The 26,001-nt window shown below is 40.3% G+C and overlaps 2 protein-coding genes across 5 annotated transcripts; one reads left to right on the top strand and one right to left on the bottom strand.

Annotated features, from left to right (window-relative positions):
• The first annotated feature begins 2,037 nt into the window (after nt 1-2,037).
• Nucleotides 2,038-17,660, top strand: afap1l1a (actin filament associated protein 1-like 1a). Of its 4 annotated transcripts, none has more exons than XM_085905690.1 (19): nt 2,038-2,212; nt 7,932-8,057; nt 8,140-8,223; nt 8,620-8,699; nt 9,089-9,224; nt 9,540-9,623; nt 9,717-9,931; nt 10,230-10,409; nt 10,576-10,659; nt 11,260-11,332; nt 11,974-12,081; nt 12,150-12,361; nt 12,466-12,611; nt 12,700-12,769; nt 13,230-13,323; nt 14,346-14,516; nt 15,407-15,582; nt 15,672-15,797; nt 16,017-17,660. In XM_085905690.1, exons 1-19 carry the CDS (start codon nt 2,182-2,184, stop codon nt 16,041-16,043), a joined length of 2,223 nt encoding a protein of 740 aa, XP_085761816.1. In that variant the 5' UTR covers nt 2,038-2,181; the 3' UTR covers nt 16,044-17,660. The 4 variants fall into 4 exon arrangements, with proteins under 4 accessions (XP_085761816.1, XP_085761814.1, XP_085761815.1 ...); XM_085905688.1 differs by having other exon boundaries at nt 9,540-9,635; nt 11,977-12,081; XM_085905689.1 differs by having other exon boundaries at nt 9,540-9,635; nt 13,233-13,323.
• gabrp (gamma-aminobutyric acid type A receptor subunit pi) lies at nt 17,139-22,501 on the bottom strand. Its single transcript, XM_085905691.1, has 9 exons — nt 22,449-22,501; nt 22,259-22,371; nt 22,124-22,191; nt 21,803-22,020; nt 19,512-19,594; nt 19,174-19,311; nt 18,950-19,102; nt 17,949-18,142; nt 17,139-17,869 (listed from the first exon to the last, which is right to left on the bottom strand). Exons 1-9 carry the CDS (start codon nt 22,499-22,501, stop codon nt 17,537-17,539), a joined length of 1,353 nt encoding a protein of 450 aa, XP_085761817.1. The 3' UTR covers nt 17,139-17,536.
• Nucleotides 22,502-26,001: the final 3,500 nt, after the last annotated feature.

The following is a 26,001-nucleotide window of genomic DNA, read 5'->3' as shown; positions in this document are numbered from 1 at the left end:
GTTTGCTTTTGCTGTCCTTCCTATGGCATCCATCATCTTGTGAGTTCACAGCTTTACTCTGGGGTTCAAAGGTCACGTTTAGTCACAGCGTGGAGCAGTTTTGAAATACCATAACTGAGCTTAACAGGGTGTGTCTGGTATTTGTCACGTTCAACACAAATTAGGGTGATTTGTAGAAAAAATTGGAAACAGGTGAAAACCTTGTACTGTATATTATTACTGATGCCTTTCGGTGAGAAATTCCCCTTGCTCTCTCCCAAGTTGTTTTTCTTTTTCCATTTTGTTCTTTGCAAACTCTTTGTGTGCCTGAGCTGGCTGCGTCCCTCTCCCAGTCTGCCAAAACAAGATCAAAGGTCACTCAAGGTCCTCTGAGGCTGAAACTGTTGTAATACTCTTCAAACAATGGATGAAAAGGACAACAGTAAGTATAGTAAAAATATGACACATTGCCAATACGCCTTTATTTCCTCAATAAAGTCTTCCGCTCTTCTTGACACTGTGGAAGATTTAGATGTGTGTTTGTGGGATTTTGTTTATCCTGTCGGAAGGATTCCTGAACAACTTTTTATTAGCTGAAAATCACTGTTCTGGTTCAACCCAAAGGTGTGTTTATGGGGTTGAGGTCAGGGCTCTAGTTGAAGGCAAGTCAATCTGGACCAAATTTGATCCAAGCAAGCCTTTAAAAGTGCTCCGCTTAATTGATAGGGAAATTAGGACACTTGTAGGACACCTAAGTTATGAACACATTAGCAGTCCATTATTTACTGTATTTCACTAAATGCTATTGCAGCATTTGTATTTATGCCTACAAGTCCAGGAGGCAGATGAAGGTTTGATCGACTAAATTAACAAAATAGATAGGTGAATATGGTAGCTCTTATGTACTGGTTACAAGCATGATGCTAACCTGCTCCATAATAATATGGTTAGTGGTCCCTTTGTATATAATTGCACTATCCTCCAGTCCCCATAAAATGCAGTGGAATAGTTTGTTTGCGCTGAAATGACATATGGTTTGATACAAAAGAAAACTGTGAGTTGAGAAAATGAATGCTGTTAACTATCTTCTTCGAAATCAGGATTATTTGATTTGTTGGAGTTGTGAGGTTATTGAAAGTTTAAATGCATCATATCCAGTTGAGCAAGTACTGGACTGTATACGGAGGACTTTCTATCTGAAATTGGCTTACAGTATTCTTCAAGTGGGTGGGGAAAGTGATATAAATGGGTGTCTGTCAACCTTTTGCTAAAGAAGTGGGGAAAAATATTCAGTGCTCAGAATGATGTCATGTACTTTTTTTTTGTATTTACACTTTCTTGAATCTTATTTGATCACGGGGGGTGTATGTAATGTTGTGGCCAGTTAACACTCTTGAACGTTTTTTACTTCTGCAGCAAATTTGACAATTGGCAAAAATGTAGAGTAAAAGTATGCGTCAAAAGTGGTCGGTGAGGTTATTTATTGTTTTGTGCTGGAGGGGTTTTGACTGTCACCTTTGTGCTGATGTCAAGGCGTGTTTCATCATGTCGGAGCCTGTATGTCTGCCTGAAGGCAAGAAGTAACTTTGAGAAGTTCCAACTTGCCTCCCCCTCAACAGACTAAAAACACCTCAATTCAAAATCATCACTTGGAACAGAATTTTATCGAACAAAATAAGACATATCTTTTCTTCTGTCAAAGTGCAGATTGGGTCTGGCTACTGTACTTTCAAATAATAACACAGGCTGAGAGAAAATTGCAAATAATAATAAAACAAGTAAAAACAAATAACTGGTTGAGTCTTTCCATGAGTGAGAGACTATCCTGGGTGCTTCCCAAACCCGAGACAGGGATCTAATAAGAACACACACACACACACACACACACACACACACACACACACACACACACACACACACACACACACACACACACACACACACACACACACACACACACACACACACAGCAGCTCCCCTGCCCCCCAAAAGAAAAGAGAAGTGGGCAGATGGAGGGAGGGAGTGTAGAGATAACAGATCAGAGGGAGGAAGGGAGAGGAGGGACTGTGATTTCAGCAGCAGGCGGGCAAGCTGCAGCTCACCTCCACCAGCGATACCGACACAACAGCCAGGCCTTGACTCTGGAATATTTCTCACACTATCGGATTGTTGTATGAATGAACGTCTCTGTTATATGGGACCATGGTCGGACTCTCAGCCACTGCTGTAGAGGGTAAGCTTTGCCTAATGCTCTCTATATGCTGTATTTCAAGCTGTATAAAGGGTAAGAAATGTGGACCTTTATCTTACAAACTACTGAGAAGCTTTTACAATGCTCTGGGGCCAACTTTGTTTTTCATTGTAATGCAGAACTTTCTCCCATGTAATACATTCTAAGCCATAATATGTCTTTTTTTTTGTAGCACAGGGTTTCTTGGAATTATTGTAGAAGTTGTCTTAATTATGTACACGCATAGATGAAATTATTGTTAGTCATTAAAGAAAGTTAAAACAATAGTGGTCACAAAAATAACTGATGACAATGGATTTGCCAAAATGCATAGTAAGAAGCCACAAGAGTGTTTTTTGGATTGATGAAGCAAAATTGCAGCATTTTGCCCCCCGGTCACTTAAAGTCTATGTGTACAGAAGTTGAAATGAGGCATAAAACACAAGGGGGTGGCGTGGAGGGGCTCTGCTAATTGTGAAACTTGGAGGAGGCTCTGAGGCTGCTTTGATTGCATCCGGCGCAATGTATCCTTAATTTGGGCAGGATGGAATGAAGTCCTAAAACAACATTCTCTTGTGAAATGAGCTGCTCAGCGTCTGAAACGTCTGTCTCAGCCACACGGGCACGGCAAAGTTTCTTCAACAGAGAAAGAAATCGTTGAATTGTCAAACCTGTGTTTGGTATTAAGGTTAAGGGTACAGGTTTTTTTTTCTTATGCGTACTTCATTGTTTTTTAAAGGAATTCCACTGGACGACAATTTGAGAGCAGTTGCCAATTTTAATCATTTTTTCAGAAATCAAGAGCTAAAGCATCATCTCACTTCAATAGCCTTGACACTGAGGTCAAATCTATAATGTTATTGATTTAACTTCAGCATCAAAATGGCAAACAAGTGAGGTGATATGTTCCCACCAAATATATGAAATTAGCAGTGCAATTATAGCTCTTTTCAAAATAATCATCATCGGCCCAAATTTGGCAGATTATTCTATTAGACTCTTATAAAAGTACTTATATTTTGAATTTGAACTTGATCATGATAAAAACTTGGTCATGTTTGCCTAAAAATGCATGCTTCTTTTGGACACCTTTTGTTTATGTTGTTCCACCTGTTCCACTTGGCTACCTCCAATTTGCAGACCAGTGGACCAGAGGTATTTCTAACCTCATTTATAAAATTATTTCATTTGAGTTTAGTTAAATAATTTCCCAAAAGATTTAATGTTTTTATTTACATATTTTTATTTGCATGATTTTATCCCTAATTTTCTCTCTGTTTAGAAATTAAAGAAATATTGAAAGGCAAAATATTGTAAAACAGTCAATTATATCTTTAATTTATATATTTGTTGGAAGTGACTAGAAAATAACAAGTTGACGTAGTTGGTATGGTTTTGTTGTCTTTCAAATATCAGCATTGGCATCGGCCTTACAAAGTTCGTATCAATCAGGCCCCAAGTTTTTTGAAACAGACCAACACAAGAAGATCTTTACGAGTGAATGATAAAAAATAAAAAAAAACTAGCAAAGTTGACTGTTGAGGATGGGCAGCTCCAACACTTACACCCACCACCCCCAATCGTGTATCAAAGTGTGATAAACAAGACAATGAACCCAAACATAAAACTAGAGCTACAATGGAATACTTTAGATCAACGAATATCCATGTGGTACGATGGGCCAGTCAAAGTCCAGAACTAAATCCTGTTGATGTGGCAAGACATAAAAATTGCTGTTCATTTGTTTAAGGGCTGTGGATATTTTCCTCAAGGCATTGTACCTAAAACTGTATTTTTTTGCTGTCAACAGTCTCCTCGCCAATCAAATTTCCTCACTGTGGCCATGATCCTCGTTCAACATTTTTTTTATTAACATTGCTTTTGTCATCAATTTTAGTGAAATTTACAAGCAGACAAAAAATTATTGACAAAAGGTGTTCTTTGGCCGTTCCATTCTCATTTTCCTACAGAGGTAACAATTCCCAACTGACAGCAGTTTGTCTCGATCCATCCTTTAGCTTCCATAACTGCAAGGTACCAGAAAGTGTTAACGTAACTAAACTGTCAACTGAACTAAACTGTGTTGCGTGGTGTTTGCTAGGTGTGTGCTTTAGTAATGCTGCACTATTGTGAAAGTGACTGGCGCCTTAGCTCAGCTAATTGGGAAACTTGGGAAAGTCTCTGTGCAACCAAATTCCTCTGTAATTAGATGGAGTATGCGCAACAATATTGTGAAACAGAGTGGCTGCTGAATGACTGAACTGTCACCTAGGACAAATGTCATTCATGCGTGTGTCTGTGTAATTACAGTATGTGTAAGAGTGCAGCAGACTCTGCAAATCCTATTAAGGAGAAAAACTCAACTGAGGTCAGACTATTTTTCATATCAGGGTTTGTTGGGTATGTTAGCACAGGTGTTCTGTTTGCTGACGAGATTCAATTCCCAAATCATCACCAACCTCCTCCCCCGCTTCTCTTTCCCTCATCCTTGCAGAATTGCTTTAGACAAAAAAAAAAAAAAGTCTACGCTTGCATCTCTATTCATAGGCTGCACTTTGCAGAGACTTACACTATCAACAAGGTGAGGAATGTGTGTGGTGTTTACCAGCAATTGTCATACAAGTGAGAGGAAGTCAATGTTTGACAGAGGCTAAAGCTTTTGAATAGCTTCAAGAATTCCTGCCGGGACAGCAAGAAGAAGAATGACTCTTCTTTATTTGGCTCACATTACCATGCTGCCAATTTTAAGTACAAAACATCCTGTAAATATTTTAAGTGTCAATAATTTCAGGATGGCAAAAGATTTTAAATAAAAAACGTAACCCTACGACTCACTGTAGTTTTCCTCGGGTGCTCCGAAATACAAATACACAACACCTCGAAGCAGTTGCAAATTTTAATAAACGTGGAGATGTTTTTTTTACTGGTGCACAAAATTAGCCGTGCATGAACGTCACCTTGTTCAAAGAATAAAACCAACACAATGCATCAACTCACAACAAATGACATACCAGGCAAATCAGTGTGACTTCCGCTGTTGCCTTTGCTAGACCAGTTCAGATATGCGTTATTTAAAAATCTGGTGTGTTGGGACCTGCCGAACCCCTTAGACCGACTCACCGAACCCAGGTTAAGAACCACTGTTATAGAGGCATATGACTTTGGATTCAATGTTAATTCTTATGTGCGCTTTCTTAGTGTTTTGGTTTTCTGTGTCAATGCAGCACCTATTAGTTTACTAGATTTGATTTAGTGCTGACTTTGGTCTAAATGTTCAGTGAATGAATCACAATGTGCATAGATGTTCTTTTTTTTCTTTCTTTCCAAGGTTAGGGGAAGCACAATTTCAACCCAGAGCGACAATCTAAACAGCTGGAAAATTTGGCAAAGAGACAGCTTTCACTAGGCCAAGTGATCCGACTCTCATGAGCCTCCCAATCCCCCTTGCACAGTAAATCGCGTCATAATGAGCAGGGTCAAAGCGGCTGATCCATGCATGAATCACTTCTTCATGCCAACGTTACAGGGAGTGCAAGTGTGGTTTGAGTACAATAGAAGGAAATGCTTTTACAGGAGCAGTAAAACACATGTTACTAGCATGGAGACACAGTTCTATTTGCATTTTGACTGGAGAGTCCATGGCCCATTGTTCAGCCCAAAGGAAGACCTACCTCAGGAAAGTATGCCTGTTGCTGTTCAGGGTGGGAACATCTTGCTCTCTCAAACCATTGACAAAAATACATTGCTGTTGACAACTGGCTAAAGCATTAATGAGACACTCGTCAAATTTGCATATATGAACTTATTTATCATCCCACCTGATAATTACACATACGGGTGTGTGTGTGTGTGTGTGTGTGTGTGTGTGTGTGTGTGTGTGTGTGTGTGTGTGTGTGTGTGTGTGTGTGTGTGTGTGTGTGTGTGTGTGTGTGTGTGTGTGTGTGTGTGTGCGCGCGCGTGTGTGCCTGCTAACTAGAACAGGTCTTGTTACCTTATGGCTGCCTTTCCAACAAAACGTTTTCTAGCTGAGAGACTGTCCGATGGCTGACCCCAACAAGATGCATGGTTCAGCAAGTCTATTGTGACTAGACTGTGAAAATGAATCAGGAAGCAGGGAGGTATGGCTGGTGGCTGATGATAGGGGGCTTTGAGTTATGGAGATGTTGGGGCAGTAGCAGTGACTGAAGCAATTGTCAAAAAGGTGTAAAATTCTGTATATTGTGTATAAAATTGCACGCAACTTTGTCGAAGAAAAGCATTCAAAATGACTCATCGGTGGTGAGGGGTATGAAGGGGCGCTGCCTTTGGTAGCACTTGCTTGTGTCTAGCATCAATTCCGATAACACAGGAATTCAAACAAAATGGCTCTTGAAGCAGGTTGAGGTCTGGGAATAATGGGGCATTACCACCAGATGCTATCAGCTTTGTATTGGCACCAACTGGCCGCAACATTAGGTACACCTGTGGAATTTTACAAAGAACATTAAAAAGATGCTGAGTTTTTGATTGACAAGATTATTTTTAAAAAATCACATTAGTCTTTGCACGATCAGGATTTTGTCAACGATCACTGCCCTACAAATAAAAAAAGATCACCAATCCCATCATGTCAGGTCAATTTCCTTATACATAGTTGTTGCCAATTGAAAATAATTTTATAAAAGTAATTTGCTGATCCGATTGAGCGTAAAGTATAAAGTCTGTGTAAAGTCTAGCTAATAGTTACAACTCAACACAGGTGTCTGTTTTAATGTCGTAGTTACTCCGTGGTTATGGTATGGGCGCATTAAGCTGTCACATTTTTGTTACTTTTTTTTCACCTATTGGAGCAAATGAGTGCACTGGCGTACCTAAATATATGTCTACTTAGTATTTTGAGTAATCTAAGGCATTGATGATACATCAGATGTAAATGATGGAGACTTGTTAAAAGGAAGGAATCTTCACCTGTATCATTACCACGCAACACTGTGTGCAAACAACATCTGTGGTCTTTTTATTAGACTTTATTCACTGGACTGAAATTTTGATGTGTTGTGTTGTCACCATGACAACCAGACATAGTGAGGAGACACCGAAGTCCAATGGAATTCAAGGGATTCAAAATAGAGATAGATTGAAATGTGGCTCTGTTTTCCACAAGCGGGTAGCAGAGCAGCTCATTGCATCATATGATGTCATCTGTGCATGCATGCATGCTTTAACATTGCCTAACTTCAAGATAAAGATCAAGTCTTGGCTGCTGCATCATAAATGTGCTCTCTAATCTAGTATTCTTGCCATGATCTCCTATCTCGGCAGACTGCCAAAGCTTTTAATTTTGCCTCGTCAGTGTTTGATTAAAATTTGACTTGGTTTGCCATTGTTTGTGCAAGCCATATTTCCAAGATGCTGGCTAATAATGATTTTGCTTTCTTTTGATCAGAGGATTCAACTGCTTGTTTTGCTCCCTCCAGTTTTAGCTTTCTCTATTTTGATGAGGAATTGCTTTGCAGACATCTGTCCTGTCACTCAATTAGTGTATTGTTTAGTCTGGCTCTTCTCAGAAGAGAGAGATGTTCACAGACTGTGAGGGGTTAAGGGTTAAACAAGCAAAATATACGGTGAAGTAAAGAGAAGCAGCTTGCATGCATTGAATGCTTGTTTAGACATCTGTACCCGACCTTTGCCCTCTGTTATATTTCATCTCATTTCGCACTGACATTTCATCTCGATATTGCAGCAATGGAGCAGTTAGTGAGTGAGCTGAGTGCACTCCTGAAGTTGCTGGATCAGGAGACTCTGAGCTCATCAACGCAGGAGAAGAAGACTTCAGTTTGGAACCTCCTGCAGCAGATACAACCATCAGGTCAATAAAAAGACACCTTGAGAGAAACCTAAGCATACTTTGCAAAGCCATCAAGTGTTTAACTTAGCCTTCTTTATTCCAGTTTCGGGAACAGACTATATCTATGTGAACTCAGCAGTGTACAGGAATGGCACCAGCTTTGTGGAGTCACTCTTTGACAAGTTTGGTGCGTTTTTATTCAGTAATTTTACAGTACATAGGGCCTACTTTTGTATTTAAGTCGAAGTCAACCCCAACATTTTCTTTACAAATAATATTGTATGTTGTACATGTACTACTAACTACTCACAACCAATCACGACTCACCAGTTTTCTGTAGCAAACGTGTGACCTGAGACTTTTGGCAACTGCGATGTCATTATCAGTCAACGGCAAGTGGCAAAATGGCTGCCCCCTGAGATGGATAAAAATGAGTGAATTTTGCCCATTTAATTCATATTCCACAAATGAAACATTATTCAGAAAACTGTGTTTCGATTAGTTGGACTGCACAGAGCATATTATTCCAAAGATAATGTAGGGGTTGACTTCACCTTTAACCATGAGTTGTTTTCATTTCCAGACTGTGAACTTGGAGACCTAAAGGATGTTACGGACGATTTGAAGCTAGAAAAAGACACACAAAGCGATACTTTGAAACAGGTCAGTGACCTAATTTCTTGTACATCCAAATGTAGGTTTCAAATAACAACTGGGTTAGTTTTCTATATGTAGGCTTTGATGTGTGACTTTCCATATCATTTAAAATCTATGCTAGTCTTTCTTTTCCAAAACGAACTATGTGAGCAAAGATTACGATGTGTAAATGATTAAGGAGGCCTGAGGGGATAAAATACAATGTATTCCATGTTGCGGGGTTTCCCACATGTTCATCGCACGGTAAGGAGAGATTTAGGGCCTGCTCCACCCAGGGAATCATTTCTTCTCTGTTTCTCTTTGACGAAATAGCCCCTTTGGTTAGGAACAAACAAATCGCTCATAGTTATTGATGACATTTGAGATGTACTGTAGGTTTCTGTCTCACCTTTCAGGACTGTGGAGACTCCCCAGCTGTGCATTCAGCCGACTCTCCTCCCCCTCTGCCCACGACACCTCCTCCTGAGGATTATTATGAGGAGGCAGTGCCACTCAGTCCGGGCAAGATGCCTGAATACATCATCGCTAGAGGTAAACATCTTCCTTCTTGACTCGACTTGTCGCATTCAACTGCTTTTCAGTAAGCTCTCAAATGTTATAAATCGACAAAATCGAATATTTTTCATTTGATTTGATTTATTGAACAGATTACATTCCACTAAAGGTGAAAAGTTTGGAAAGAAAGAAAACAAAATCAATAGACATAGTTCAAAGCAGTTTATGTGGAGTGGATAATAGGCAGACTTAGTCCATTCATGTGAACCAACAGTTTTGAGTTTCAAGAAATGTGGTGTAGCAATTGTGAAATGCCGTTTTTATTAATTAATACTTAATTTTTTTCTTCAGTTAGACCTAGCCCTCCCACCTCTATAGAGGATGGATATGAAGATGCAGACAACAACTACCCAACTACTCGCATCATCTCCCATCGTAAAAACTCCTGTAAATTAACAATACATAATACTGACACCCAAATGTAATTCAAAGAATAAAAAATAGCGTACTCTGCCTCTGCTCTCTCAGATAATGATTCTGATGCTCTGAGTAGCTCTTATGAGTCATATGAGGAAGACGAAGAAGAGAGGAGTCCCGGTGTGCAGCTGACACATCAGTGGCCCTCAGATGAGAGCTCCATGCCCCCAACCAGGGACTGTCGGATCTGTGCCTTTCTGCTACGCAAGAAACGCTTCGGCCAGTGGGCCAAACAGCTCACGGTTATACGAGAGAATCGATTACAAGTGAGCAAACGGCAGAAAAACAATGACGGGTGAAACATCGCGACAACTAACACAATCCTTTACGATCCAACGCATGTGTTGAATTGAACTTGAAGAATGTGCTATTATTGTTGTGGTTGGAGTTTGCAATGTGTGACATCTCATCTTCTACGTAGTTTGGGCCACAGACTTATTATTAAATTTGATACCGCTTCATTGCCTGTGTTTGATCTAATTAGAGCTCTCCCTAATGATGTGGCTGTGAGGTTCCAATATTTAAAAACATTTTACTATAATCCCTCTTATGTATCATTGGCAGTGTTACAAGAGTTCCAAGGATACATGTCCCTACGTGGACATGCTGCTGCCCCAATGCACTGTGGTCTACGCCCCCAAGGATAGCAAACGGAAGAACCATGAACTTCGGTTCACCTTACCCAACGGAGATGCTCTGGTTCTGGCTGTGCAGAGCAAAGAGCAAGCGGAGCGATGGCTCGGGGTAACTGCAACATGACTAAATGTGTTTACTCTGATTGTCTACTCCAGCTGCTTGGCCAGCCTGAGTGTGAATACAATAATAATGTTGAAATGTGACCGTCAAGCATATTGACAGCCCCTGGAAAAACAGGGTGGAAATTGTTTGACTTTGACAATTTGCCCTGCAGGTTATCAGAGAGGTGAAGGGCCAATGCACTGGGTCAGAGGTATCCGCGTCCCCCGTCATTCTGAGGAAAACTGAACTTGACAAGGTGTGTCAAAAGGCGATTATATGGTCACAACACATTATCATTCCTTTTCTCAGCTGCGGTGAGAAAAAGTCAGCAGCAAGCAGCAATTGTGTTGTCACCATCAATTTTCCTAATCGATTGTATGTCAAAACACAGCACTACCTATGTTTGATTGGCAGAGCAAAGGCAAGATGTGTTATCGTAGTAATTGCTAAGACGCCAATAATAGGGCTGCGGGTGAGTCAGTGTTGGACTGAGTACTACCTCTTCAACGTTCACCCATACCACCATAAATTAAAGTCAAGGAAGGGAGGGGAGAAAAACAGATGGAAAATACTGTGTTTGTGTTTCTCTTCTGATGTCATGTGTTCATGGTGGACAGTGAGCAAAATAAAGAATGAAAGTGAGGGAACCCAGAGATAAACATACTTTATAAAGACAAGACAAGTGGAATGGATATTGGAGTTTTTGGTTGTGCCCATGCACAGCTCATTAACACCAGATTACTCCGGAATGCTATCGAACAACACTCTTGCTTCTAAAATATATTTGGGTTATCGAGTAGAAAAGTGTCTCAGACAATAAATCCATTTGTTTGCGTGTATGTGTGCTCTTCCACAGAGGTTATCTGCAGAAAGGAACAATTCAGATTCAGATGTTGGAGTATCAACGGGGGAGAACTTCCGAGAAAATAGTGAGTATAATGTGAATGGAGCTACTCTTTTTTTTTTACATTTGTTTTCAATTTAACAGGTTTAGCTGATGCAGCAGGCTGTGGGAATTGCCTCTTGCTGATAACTCAATAAGAATGATACACTTCCCGGCCAAAAGGTCAATACTGGGATTTTACAAAATCTCAGATCGACTGTATCTTTGCAATGTAAAGCTTGATGAAATGGGAGACATTGAAGCTTTGTTTTTGAGGGTGAGGGCTCAGATGACTGCCTTTCAATGCTGCCGTGACCTTGCGCTGGATATGCAAGATAGAAAGTGCATGGGTTCTACTTATTATTCTTTCTAACAAAGAAACCAACAAGATCGAAAACTGGCCAGCAGGTTTTTGGCCAAATAGAATCGAAAACCTTTCACATTGATGGAATTAAAATTCTGCAGTAAATAAATGTCACATTTTATACCCTTGCGTGAATGAAACATGTCCCAGTAAGTGTCATCCTAAAGATCATCAGGAAAAGCTTGCTTATTGTCGCGTGAAACTTTTACTGTGTGGGTTATTTAGAATTTTGATTTAGATATCTCTCATCAGTGAATGTTTTCTAATCAATTACTGTTTCCAAATGTCAAGCAAACTCATCTCCAATGCTTTGATTTTCAAAGCAGGTAAGGTGAAGCGTGGTGCCTTAGCTGCAGGTCGAAAGATCACACGCATCATCAGCTTCTCAAAGAAGAAGACTTCTCGAACAGCCTACAACGACCCTCGACAAGGTTTGTGGCTGCTTCCACGTTTCTCTTTGAGATGACTTGGAGTTCATTCGTTATTTCTGTTTGCTCAGGTTATCTGTCAGTTCTCGTCAATCAAGAGTGGCAGGAGCACTGGTGCTGTGTGTGCAGAGGCTTTCTGCACTTCTACCACGACAGAGGCGACCATCAGACCTCCTTGCCTTCCCTCCCACTGCATGGCTGTGAAGTGGTGCCAGGCCTGGGACCCAAGCATCCCATTGCCTTCCGGATCTTACGAGCAAGCACCACTGTGGCTACTCTGGAGGTGAGAATTGTTTGCTTGACTGCAGCTTTTGTTCACCTTCCAACCTACTTGAGGTTTAAAAGAAGTGGCCCCCTTCCTATTGAATATGTCCTGCTTATTTCCAGGCAGCCAACTCTGAGGACCTTGGCAGATGGCTCGGGGTTCTCTTGGCAGAAACCGGCTCCACAACAGATCCCGAGTCTCTGCATTACGACTGCGTGGACGTGGAGACCATTGCTAATATTCGCAATGCTGCTCGCCATTCCTTCCTGTGAGTGAGACAGTTTTAGGGTTAAAATTTGAAACCCTTTCACCTAAAGCGGACATCATTTCTTCTCCACTTTCTGATTCTTATGTAGATGGGTCACATCCTCCCCAAGTAATACAGACTTCAGAACATATGACGAGGTCCCAAATGAGGATGTTCAGGTTGGTCTTGCAAGCACAGAGATGAGCGCACATTTCCTTTGAAACAAGAATAAGCTGGAATAGCATGACAATTTTTGTTCATATCATCATTTGTATTCAAAAAGTAACTACATTTATAAACTATTTTTACTCAAAAGGTAAGGAACTATAAATTCACTTCACGCTAAAATGTTTCATGATTCTGATCTTCATGTGTGCGTGTGCGTGCGTGTGTTTATGGGAGTGAGGACAAACAGCCTCCATAGTGGTGACAAGAAGGTCACTGCAGTTTAACAGCCTTTAAACCCCTCACATCGGTCTACTGACATGAGTTTAAACACACGCTTCTCACTGCCTCCACCCACACACATTTGGACACACCTCCGTTATCAGAAGTCAATAAATCCAAAAGTGGGTTCGCTAATTGATGAGTATGTGATCTTTTTGTTTGCACCCCTCCCTTCCCCGTATTCTTCTACAGCAGTGGGGGAATCAAGGCAAGTGGCACTCCGGTTTGTCCAGCAGGGATTCTGAAAAAAACAAAGTGTTAAACTCCCTCGAACGAACAGGTTCAAGTAAGTGTTTTTTGGTCGAATTCCCACACAAACTAACATTCATGGGTCATGGCCATGCTTCTGGCTAGTTTCAAGGATTTGTCCTCAAAACAGTTTTCAACAGACCAATTTAAAAAATGTCACTTTGCTCTTTTTGTGGCCTGCAAAGGCAAGTAACTGGATGGTTTTGATTCCTTTTCATTTCGCACCGAAACGAAAAGTATCTAAATTGTCCAACTTCATCACTGTTGTTTTCTTTTCTTTGCTCAAGTTTGATGTAATTTTGAAAAACTGTGTTGGTCGCACCGCTACTGTAGAATACTCCCAATACCATCACATGACATGCTACACAAGATTTAGAATAAAACCAGTGGAGAAGCAGTTTGTGACCTAGAATCTTAATATAAAAAAAATTGTCCAGAACTTTATTTACAAAGTTGTCATGTCAATGTGCCCAACATTTGTCTCATCTGACAATTCTTGCTGGCCTCAAAGATGTTTTACAGATGCTATATCTTAATCATAATCCCAGATGACACTCTCTGGTGTTTACCAATCCCTTCTTTTGTCATAAAATAGAACGTCAGTTTCTATCTGGCTCAAAGTCCAGTATCCAGCATCTCCACTTTCCACTGGCCGCTCCCATGTGCGTCATTGTGTCCCTTGGCTGCTCTCCCACTAATAGAGATGAACATTCTGGGTTTAGCAACATGATATTGGCGTTGTCCTTTCTTTCTCTCTCAGGCCTGTGCGCTGACATTGCGATACTTCAAAGAAGGACTGAGCACGCTTAGAGTTTGACAGCTTCAGGATGAAACACGAGATTTATTAGACGCATTAGATTCGCTGTCTCGCCTCATGACCTTTACACCAGTGTGTGTGTGTTCTGTATGTGTCACATGATGTCGTCATTTTAACACTGTGGTTGAATAGGATTCCTAGGGTTTTTTTTTTTTTTTTCTTTGTTATTGGTTCATGAGTGAGCAAAGATAAAACAATTCTTTTTTTTTTTTACCTCTCACCTGAAATCTCTGACATCACAGATTCTAACAACCAGTATGGAAGGTATGGGAAAACACGAGCAGAGGAGGATGCTAAGCGATACCTGAAAGCAAAAGAAGAGCTGGAAAAAGAGAAGGAGGGAATTCGGCATACACTCACAAACCTCCGACAGGAGAAACGAGAGCTAAAAGAACAGCTGCAAACAGCTTCTGGTAAGTAAAAAAGATCAAAAGGAAAGAAAAATCTCTTTATTTTGGCCATCATATCCATGCAGTTGCTCAGCTTTGCTTGAACGTGTAGGTTGATATCCTGCAAAAGCTTCCATGTCGAATGGGTCTGACCCAGCTGTCTGACCCCCACAAACCCAGATTATTTTAGAGTGAGTGGGAAGACAATTTGCCTGCAGGGATAAAGAAAACATCAACAGCATAGCATTCCTCACTGATTTATTAATTTCCTCAAATTGAATATCCAATGTTTTATTGTGATGATTTCAAGCCCAGTATCAGCATTGTAATGATGTAATTGCTTTTTTTTTTTACACATAATGATTGACAATTGTATATAAAGCAGTATTGCCTAGCGTGGCTTGTACACTCTAAATTATTATGGTAGTAAATCTCCTTTAGGATACACCCAATCCAACTCAACCTGAAACCTCCTTTAAGGCTGAGTTGGATTGGCTTGATTCCAAAGGAGATTTACTAGCATAATAATTTATGATATTAAAAATAAGTCAAATTTTTTCTAAGGTCATAGTGCCCTGAAGTGTTACATTATTAAATGTTTGACAGTGCCAACCATAGCGTTAATATATGTGAGATGTTGGTATGCTTATCATTGCACCAGATTCTTTGACTAATTTACACATCTCATTTTGTGACCAGTGCTAAATTACTCAGAGGTGTGAATGTGAGTGCGAACAGTTCAGGGGCTACCCAGTCTCGCCCAAAAGTCAGTTCAACTAACCCGTGAATTGTGACCCTAGTGAGGACAAGCCGTAGTGAAAATGAATAATGCTTTAGCATGACATTAAATGATACAATTATCCCACTTGAATGATAAATGTTCAAATATTAGATATGATTATGTGTGTGGACAGAGAAGAGATGTGTCCTCTTGAACCAGCGCGTGTCCCAGCTGGAAGAAGCTTGTCGGACTAAAGAAGCAATGCAAGTGGACCTGGAACTACGACTGTCCCAAGTCAAAGAAAACCTCAAGAAAAGCCTGGCAGGTGGAGCTCTTGGTGCCCCTGTGGAAACTGTCCCTCCCGTCAAGGTATTTAAAATGGAGGATCATTTATCTTTACCCATCCTTGCCTTCACATATGAGTGACAACATGTTTACAACATGTTTCTTTTCTGTAGGGGTCCAGAAAGAAGACACATAATATCTACAGTGACACCTTACCAGTAAACTGTGCTTCGGAGATGCGCAAGAGACCGCCCTCTGTGTATGCTTCATCGTCAGGAACTGTCATGCAGAAGGCCAAGGTAGCTTTCACTCCCTGTATGTGCTTCTGCTTACAGTGAGCAAATGATTAGATCCAAAACGAATGATCAAAAAACAACAATTATGCCATTGTCAAGTGGAAGGTATTATTCAACACTATGTCTGATGTTTAGGTTGTGCAGTTCAACTTTTGTATTATTTTCTCTGTTAATAAATGTGTTGTGTAATAACTACGCCACTTGCCTTCTGACTTTTTGCAGGAATGGGAATCAAAGAAAGGAAATTAAAGGCAGAACCTTCAGAAGTACTTGCAGTAAATGGAACTGATTACAGGATGTAATAGTTGCAACCTGCCAACCTGCTGAGGAGAACATCTCACCAGTTTCCAAAAGCACAGATGCCCAACGAGTTGTTGCAATGAAAGAAAATAGCCACTAGATGGAGGTACGTCCTCTATAATGCTCTTGACCAACTTCAGCGCCTGAAAGGACTTGACAATTCAGAAATCCAAAGACTGTTTCAAATTTTCAGCTTGAAAAATGCAGAACTTAATGTGGAAAGCACAAATGAGATATTTAGAGTTTTGGAATGTCGTAAAGCGTAGTGCCTTGTAAATAGAAGCTCAGGTGGTTGTGGGTTAATATGAGGAAAGGCTTATGAATGTGATGTGGACTGATGAAATGATTGGAAGTAGATCAAGTCACAATGTGCCTTTTATCAATGTTATGTTTTTTTTTCTTTTTACGGTGACTGTTTCATGTGTTTCAATCTTTGTGTATATTTCTTTTGTTTGTGTTTTCGAAAGGCTTCGGATAGCACAATCCTGCTATTTTAAAAGGACACACTTCACTATATGTGCTCGTAGTTTATTTCTAAATACCCCTGCATCATTTTAGATTCATCTTAGGCCATAGGTGAGCCATGCATCAAAAGATTGGATGCAAAAATGTAACTCACTCCTGTCAAAGTAGGGAAGTCTTACCTTTTTCCATTTACCTGCAAAACCTGTGTTGAATTTTGCACTTTAAGATTCGCTGACCTGGGTCCAGACAGAACCTCAAAGTCATTAAATTGAGTCTTCCTATTTATAGCCAGGACGATTATTTTAATAAGATTACGATGCTGATTCCATTCAAAAAGATACCGAATCATTTCATGTGTTTTTCTTTCTTCAAGCAGTGTTGTCTTTCTACTTTTTTTATTTTCAGATCCCTGCCTGCATATGCCACATCATTAAAAAAAAGTTGTAAGGATTCTTAGTCTTATTTGAACTCAAATGGCAATTTGTTCTGCATTTTCTCATCCTGAAATTATAATAGCCTCAATTATCCAAACAAAACAGCACATCAGCTTGTCCTGCATCACTGTTTTATTATTCTAAAGTTACATGCTGTGAAAGTAATTACAGGACATGGTCTTGTACAAACAACGTATTAAATACAGCAGAAAAAAGGTAGTCCGATGGAACAGACATTTCTTTCGTTGTTTTTTCTTTTTATAGCTAGTTCTTTCTTGTGTGATTTTTCCAGTCAATGGACAAATTGCAGGCTTGGTAGAATGTGCGATGTGATCTAAAGACGGTTTCTGATACTGGCAGCTGCTCTCTATTCGTTTGTGGTCTCTTCATCTGGTTGAAAGTTGTTGTTTTTTACATATCACTTCTCAACCAAAGGCATGTGCGATCACTTCAGATCCAAGCGACTGGCCTGACATCTCCATGGGGAATGCAGAGCAGCTGCGGGGTGCTGAAATGAACTCAGCAGCAGCTTGCGAGGAGCTCTCAGTGAAAGAGATAATAAAGCCAGTAGAGAATATTGACAAAAAAGAATGCCATGGGGAAAACGGTGCGGGCATGGCGATCGATGTTGTGTGGATTTTCTACAATAAAGATGGATATTGCCTTCTTTGAAGCATCCTTCACTGATGACAGGCTGCAGCCTTGACCTTTTTTTTCCTGCTTGGGTTCACCAGTGGCCTTTGTGTCACTGGTGGGCGATTGTTCTGTAGGCTCCTCGGCGACGGAGCTTACTTTCACAGAATCCTTCGGTTGGGTGGAGCTGACAACGGGGATGGAGCCGTTTCCGCTGGACTCGTTGAACTCTCTCACAAGATCCTAAATTAAAGAACAGATGCTTTCAGTAAGGGAACATTACATGAATATATTTTTGCTGATGTTTGCACATTTGACCCACCCTGTGTAAGTCCTCTATGGTTTGGTGTTGCATGGTATAGAAGTGAGCACAGGCATACTCCAACAGAGCACCAAATATGAAGGTAAAGCAAATGCCCAGGTAGACGTCTATGGCCTTAATGAAGCAGTTGGCATTTGGTAGGGAGGTGCGAGCGCCCATCATCAGAGTCGTCATTGTCAGGACTGTAGTAACGCCTGTGAGCAGATTAGTTTCATGTAAGTGTGACCATTTTGTTACCCACCCTAACCAACTCTTTATTCATTAATTATGAATTAGCCCGTCATCTTCATGCATTTTTCATACAATGTTAGTGTAGCGTCCGAGATGTGGTCATCTAATGTCATTCCTGCGACACAAAAACTCATTCTATTTTGGAGTGCACATTCATATGATGCTGGTCTATTAATGTAGTTTAACACATCTTAATCTGGTATTTCTTACACATGCACACTGCTGTTTATTGATCTCAGCTCACATGTGACCATCTTAACTGCAACAGTCGTCTCTTAGGCATGTCTCCCCCGCATCCCACTCTCCAGGCATCGCTAATTGATTTGTGCTAAATCACTGGTACACTAATCTAACAGTTGTATTAAACGTGGGTTTATTGGTCATGTTGGAAGAGTGATGCACAAGGGTGCCGTAATAAAACTGTTGTTGAGTTACCGTCTCGAATGCGAGATAAGTGAAGCAACAGACAGCAACCAAATCCCACCCATCCAAATAACAATATACGGTAAACAAAAGAGGATTATATCATACTGTAGAGACTTTTATATTGCACTTAGATGCTAATGCCCAATCGAAAAAATTCAGAACCAAAGTACAAAGCTTGTGTTTGATGCCATCATTCATTTGCATCATCATAAAAGATATTTAGAAGCACAATTGTCAAGCACGGATGCAAATAATGCCTAGGAGTCAAAGAATAGTGACCCTCAAAAAAAGAAAGTAAAACAGTTTTCAATTCCTTATGTGACTGTGATTAATTTGTTACTAACCAATGCAGGTCCTGGCTGGTACAGAGGACTGGCTGATCCAGAATGAGACCCAGGAGAGAACCACCAAGAGGGTGGAGGGAACATATGTTTCCAAGATAAAGAACAAAACATTTCTGCGCAATGCAAAATGCAGCACCAGCTTGGGGTATTGTCCTGTGAACAAAGGCACACCCTTAACCCTTGTAAAATATTGCATCATTCCCAAGCGTACGTAGCACACCTACCAGTCTCGTACACAGCCTCTGACACAGATGTGTAGTAGCTCTCCACGCTATACTGAGCCAGCCGCAGTGTGTCCAGACCCTTCACTGAATCATTCCCTCTGGTCCAGTAAAACACAACATCCTGCAGATTGTAACCCCCTGTATACACACATAACACAACACTCTAGATTAAAATGTGTCCACTCTTAGCCAACCACAAGCCTTTGCATCGCCAGTGTCATACTTACTACAACGATGTTTACAATGATGATGATATTGAGGAGGATGGTGATGATAGTGGCCATCTACACAGTGAGACAATATGATAGATGTGAGTGAGTTGGGGTTCAGTTACTCACAGCTTTCTAGCTGCAGGGTGCACACCTGTCTGTCCATGGGGTATTTGGTCAGGTCCATGTTGCAGGCGATGGTAGCTGTGATGCTGTGGAGACAACATATTCTCATTTTCCATACAGTTTATATGTGTTTTACATTGAGAAATGTATTTGAGGTGTATTTTCATATACATATATAGTTTGTCATTGCAAATAGATAGTGAACTTACAACTTAAACCTAAAGTTATTGTCTGATAAGTAAACCAGTTGACACATAGACCTCCCGGTGTCTTGCAAGGAGAGAAGATAAATGCCCCCACCCAGTTTATGGTTGCTTGAAGGTGTTAACAGTTCCTGGCTGGAGACGAAAATAGTTGCCCCCTATTGTGACCATTCGCCTCAAGGGGAACAGAGCCCAAAGCTCACAGAGGCATTTGCAATTAGTCAATTTGCACATTCAAGACAGACCCAAAAAGCCGTCACGGGAGCAGAAGAGAGAAACACGAGGAAAGACGCTCGTGCGGACAGAGCCGCGCGGACACAAGGTAATGAAGATACCTCAGCATGAGCAGGAATAAAATATTTTTCAAACCAAGACGCATGTGTCATGAGGAGTAATTATCCATCAACCAGCCTTGCCGCAACGGACTCATGTCTCTCAAAAAATACACAACATACTTAAACAATAGACTACAGTGTTAACATTTACATGCCGTGCAAATTCTTGCAAATCAAGGACCTATAATTAGTTTTAATTCTAAAAAGCTGAGAAGTTCCATTAATTGACTTGGGCAGTTTGCAAAACAATAAAAGTAATTGTGCAGTCAAAATAATTCTCTTCCACAGGGACGGGCAAATGCATGGCGGCCCGTGCCCATGTTTGAGTGAACCCCTGATTAAAAAACTGATAAGATATTTTTTTAAGGCCAGATTATAAATGTAAAAATACTACAGTGGACCTCTTTCACCTCTTCTCATTTTTTTAAAATATATTCTCTCAAAATGGCTTATTTTTGGGGGTGGGGCAGTGTTAGAGGGATTTTTTTTGTGTCTTTTGAAGATTTTTCTGGGTTTACAAAATGTACACATATTTCTTTGTCAATGTATTTCAATGGGAGTCCATCATACTCATATTTTTCATTTTTGCGAGCTGGTGCTCCCTATCCCCCACGAATAGCCAAGTATTTTACTTTCAATTTGTAATATGACCATTCACCCCTAGATGGTCGATATTGCTTACAGTAGTTGCACATCATCTTAATAATTCTTTGCCGATTTGGAATGACAGGCATGACCTTTAGTCTCCAGAATTGTTGACACAACTTAACGGAGACCTCAGTATTATTTGAGAAGTGTCGTTAACAATTCAAGTTGCGCTTATTGGGGTTATCATTGTTTTCTCTAATAGTCCCTCAAGTGAGAAGTTCAAAGTTATTGTGTGTTGAGGAACTAAGTTTGTCTGCTTCGGGTATCTGTAGCATAAACATGACGGTAAAGCATGTCATCCTAAGGTGAGGAGCGTCCCATGTCATATACTATGTGATTACTACACCTATGATTATAGGGAAAAATGTATGTTGATATGATTGAAAGTGAAATGTAATTGAAAATAATAATGGGATTTCTAGAATGAATGAATGCTGAAAAATCAAACATTTCTACGTACTGACCCTTTAATGCTAAAAACAATTCTGACAAAGAAACATGCTTCTATTATTGAACCCAAATAAAACATTTTTGATTCAATATTGATCTCCTTATTAGGGCAGCCAAAAATGTTGATTTTTGAACACCAGATCCGCTCAATATTTCCCTGCATAAGGCAGCAAAATACTATCAAACTTGAGATTGTCACCTAGTTAAAAACGTGTCTCCAAATTTAGGATTATGTTAGAAATGTATTGCATTTGCAAAGGCTTTTTTTCTCTGATTTATTTTGTTCCCATTGCCCCTCGGCTTTTGTGGAGTTTTTTGGGGGATGATTTATTGAGGCTTGTTTCGACAAAAAACATGGGGGTGGGGTTTAATCAATCATGGGTTAACTCCGCCAGTTGCCCATCCCTGCTCGAGAGACTAATAACAAAGCCACCATAGGGACACGTGTCCACGTCTAGGTGGATTTTATTTTACAGGGCTCCAACCCAGGTTAGGCACTAAGTATGAGAATTTACCATTATAAGCAGCTGCGATTGTAATCAAAACTCACACCTCAGAACAAGATTTCTCTTGCTAACTCACTTACTCTGCATGTTTTTGAAAATGTACAATCGCTTCCTAACTTGTGTTTTGTATGAAGCAAACTGGAAGAATGTACCGTAGTGCATAAAGTACGGTCCCGTTGCTGAATATGCGTATGAGGCGGTTTTCCACCGTCACATCATGGAGGAAAGAGCGCTTTGAGTCAGGAATAAAGGTGTCGGGGATCCAAAGAAGTGACACCAGGCGTCCATCCACGCTAACACTCTCGTTTCCTGGGAACACCAGTCTGGAATCTCGCCACCGTTGGCGCAGGAAGATAGTTGCAGTGTAGTCCTGAAAAGCAATATCTTGGTGTATTAAATCAGCAATTGTTTTTTAGTGCCTCATTCTCACAGACACATTATCCCACTCGAAGAAAATAGCAGGAATATTGTACCATATTGATTTCAGAGATGGCATCGATGCTTGCAATGTCAAGACTCATCCCGATTTCCACAGGGCCCTCTGTCAGGGAGATACAAGAGGCTTTGGCAAACAAGTCATGAATAAAACTGATCAGGCTTGGTTCTACCATTGAAATTGGGTCTAAGATAGCGGTTGTATCCTTTCATCAGCTTCTGAATGGTTGGCAGGAGCTGGGAGTCGTTCCATTCCCCCCAGTTATGGCCGGGGAACATGCAAGCACTGCGGACCACAGACAGAAATGTAAATTCAATTTCAACACTCTTTGTGACACAAATTGCGGGGTTGAGATGTCTCACCTGAGTGTGAAGGTCAGGCACATGATCAGCGGTGTAGGCAGCTGGACAAACATTTTGGATCAGCAGCTAAGCAATTACAAATGTGAAAGATGGTCATTGTTCATAAATCGGTGAGCATACAGTTTTTACAAATAAAAACATGAACCGGAAAATCGGTTAGATCCGTGAATCGTGTCCCACCCGGATAGCACACCAGATATAAATCAATATGACGTTCCTGATGATTTGTTGTTTCCTTGAATTTCACTAACTTGGGCTTTGGATAGCTTTTACATGTTGCGTATTAATAAACATTAGAAAGCCTACAGCCGTAACCTAATGAAATGAATCAGAATACCACAGAATCAAAATGTTTTGTTTTAAAATTGTTACATCCATGAATTTTATTGTAATCCACGCATTGATAAATCAAAGAATCTTTGAGGTAGAGACACATTTCTTGTACACTAGATGTCATAACTGTACACTGGTGTCAGTCACAGATGCATATTGATAACCAAACCAGGCAGCATTTCATAAATGTGGTAACAATGCATCGATTACCTCCAAAAGTCAAAAGAAAATTAACATATGCCAAATCATACAATCTAATTGATGAAATGTGTTTTGCTTACACCTTCACCAAATGGCAAAGGAATGAAGATTAAAACCAAAGAGAAAATATGATGCTCTCCAGCAGCTAAGGTCAACTCTCAGTATCGAGGTAGCAAGACCAAAACAGACCTACTCTAGGCTCTAATACGCTCTCTAGTATATGAGAGATGAAAGCGTCACAAAATACCAACGCTCATGGCTGGCTAATTTACAAAAAGCAGAGAAATATCCCAGAACAAGAACCAGTCATCACAACAATGGCTGATATCCAAGCAAGAGTGTCAAGCAAGAGATGAAGAGCATGCAAGCATGATTCATGCCTACTGACTAAAGAGGCAAACTTCTCTCTGTCAGCGCAAATGAACCAGACATTAACATCAGGCACCCACAAACAATGGCTAACCCAAGTTTGAACAATTCTCATCATGAAAGACCCCACAAAGGGAGCAACTCCATCAAACTACTAACTACCTCAACACCACATGGAAGTTCCTTTCAGCAGACAAATGAGTGGGCATATGGATCAATACATGAGCAGAGCACAGAAAGGAGCCAAACACCATCTGCTGCCAGACAGGGAAATCACTCCAGTCTATAAAACCAGACTCATCAACCTGTGCACTGCCTAGGTCTTGTAGGATTTCCAGACCCAGATTCACAAACTGGTGATAGCCAATCAGCCTGACATAATGCTGGTGGATACTGTAAACAGCTGTCGTAATAAAGGTAGCAATACCGAATGATCTGGAAAAAGGAGCATGAAAAGCTGGAGAAAGAAATGAAGGAAGAATGAAAGAAAATGTGGAGGGGAAAGGCAACATTGGTGCCACTCGTGACTGAGGCATTGCTGACAGTTACCACCAAGCTGGATGTATGGCTCCAGATCCTGCGCAGAAACCTCAAGCTCCGACACCCTAGACATTGGCTTGTATTTATTTTTGTAAAAACTGCATGTGTGCATGTCACTCGACCTGCTTTGCGTACATGTGTGCCACATCACGGACGCATTAAAGTTAACATCAGATTTTTGTAATGTGAGCGAAAACACAAAAAGGGCATATGTAATGGAAAATCTGAATTGGGCATCAAGCCCTGAAGTGTGGATATTGTCTGCGTGACTGTGACATCTCGCTAAGAACTAGATGTAAACCAGGTTGCCAAAATTTCCACGGACTGCTTTGATCCCCGCCGAGAGCTTTTAAATCTACGGTAAATTCCGTGATCATGGAATCATTGATTTCAAGAGGGACCAATTTGTGCACTTGTATCTGCTGAGATTGAAAGGCAACACATAAAATTGGTGCACAATTTGGATGAGTCTTTGTATTTTTTTTATCGTCATGCACATTGGTCTTTACCTCTCTGCAAGAAGCATATTTTAGTGGGCCACTACTATTTGCGCAATAAAAATTATCATAAACTTCCAAATTTGAAATCATCAATAACTTTTTAAAAGCAGGACGTAAAGCGTGGCTGTTTTAGCATGAGAGACATTTACATTTAAAATCAAGGCAATGTTTAAAAAAAATTACAAATTCGTGGCTTGACTCTTATTGATCAAATCACATAATAATTATGAGTATTTAAAGCTGCTTTACCTTTTTTTTTTAAAACTATAATAAGACCAATTTCTTTATACTGACAGTCTAGGAAGTTAAAAAAAATATACACTTGCATAAAAAAAAAAAAAAAAAAAAAAAAAATTTAAGAATAGTTGATAGTTAGACCCTGGAATGGATTGTGGGGGTCTGTCCAGAATGCATATTGAATTTGAGATTTCTTTTTAAGTGATGTGATGCATCAGCCAATTTAATAATTTGATCACACAAAACTACATTTTTTCTGTCCTTTTAATATGTGGAAAACCTTCACTGCTCTATTCCCAGAACTAGTCCTTTGTGTGTAATTAACACATAAAGGCGGTGAAGCGGCATGGATTTTAAAGGGTTGTTTCGTTTTCCTGTTAGCAAGTTGCACGTGACAGGGAAAGTGTCACCTGCCGATTTATGGCACCATTGCCTCATGTTTTATTCACAAAGCTAACCCGATAACTAATTCAACATCAAAGTCATGAAGAATGTACCATTGTGTTACAACTTACTCCCTCTTACCTCTGCCCTCTAAATGAGATGTCTTTCAATGATTGACTTTTTTTCTCCCTCTTCATCACATCTGCAAAATAGGACTGGTTTTGGTTTCCAGCAATTCCCAAAGACGCGGTCTTGTTACCGAAGGCTGTTCTAGCTATGTATTATTCAGACAGAGGTGTCATTCTAAATGATGTTTATGGCAAGAATGATTTCCCATGCCTATGGCTGTTATGAGCGTTAAGACATATTAGGTGTAATTTGTTTCTCTGCAGTCAGGTAGTGTATGATAAATTCGTAATCACATTTTAATTTAACTGTTTTCATGAATTGTGTGAGCTTTCCATTTTAGTCGTTTCTTTGTGTCGCTTCCCTTAATCTACACTATACTCAAATACTACATAAAACAGCCCTGTCCGTGGATATCCACTTTGCATTACATTTTTTTTTTCCGTATGGCAAGAGTTGTCATTTTGACATTTGTTCTTCTTTTCTTTCTTTTTCTTACCTTTCTCCGTACAGCACCAAAGATCTTCAGGGTTTCTTTGTCCACCTGTTCTTCTTTTGCTCTCCTTTCTTTGTTTCCTTTTCCAGTTTTGGGCTGTACCAGTAAAAGAGATTTGTGTCTGTTGGTTATGATTGCATCCAAGTGTCAATCCACCAATGATGCGCTCATTTGGTCCTGGTGTGCTGGTAATGTTGCTTGTTTGACTGTGTGCGCATCTCCCTGCATCTCTGCACAGTTGCCGTCATCTCCCAACAGAGCAGTTGTTTAGCCCCCACCTTCCTCCTCACCCCTCCCTCTTTTGTACCGTGTCCCCTTCGTTCCTGCTTCGCTCAACTCCACTCTCAAATGAGCATGAAGCTGAAGT

This window comes from Syngnathus leptorhynchus, chromosome 2, assembly GCF_054491065.1.
Source record: "Syngnathus leptorhynchus isolate UIUO chromosome 2, UIUO_Slep, whole genome shotgun sequence".
Lineage (NCBI taxonomy): Eukaryota > Metazoa > Chordata > Actinopteri > Syngnathiformes > Syngnathidae > Syngnathus > Syngnathus leptorhynchus.
The sequence above is the reverse complement of the archived record's forward strand: the minus strand, read 5'-3'. Positions and strand labels throughout refer to the sequence as shown.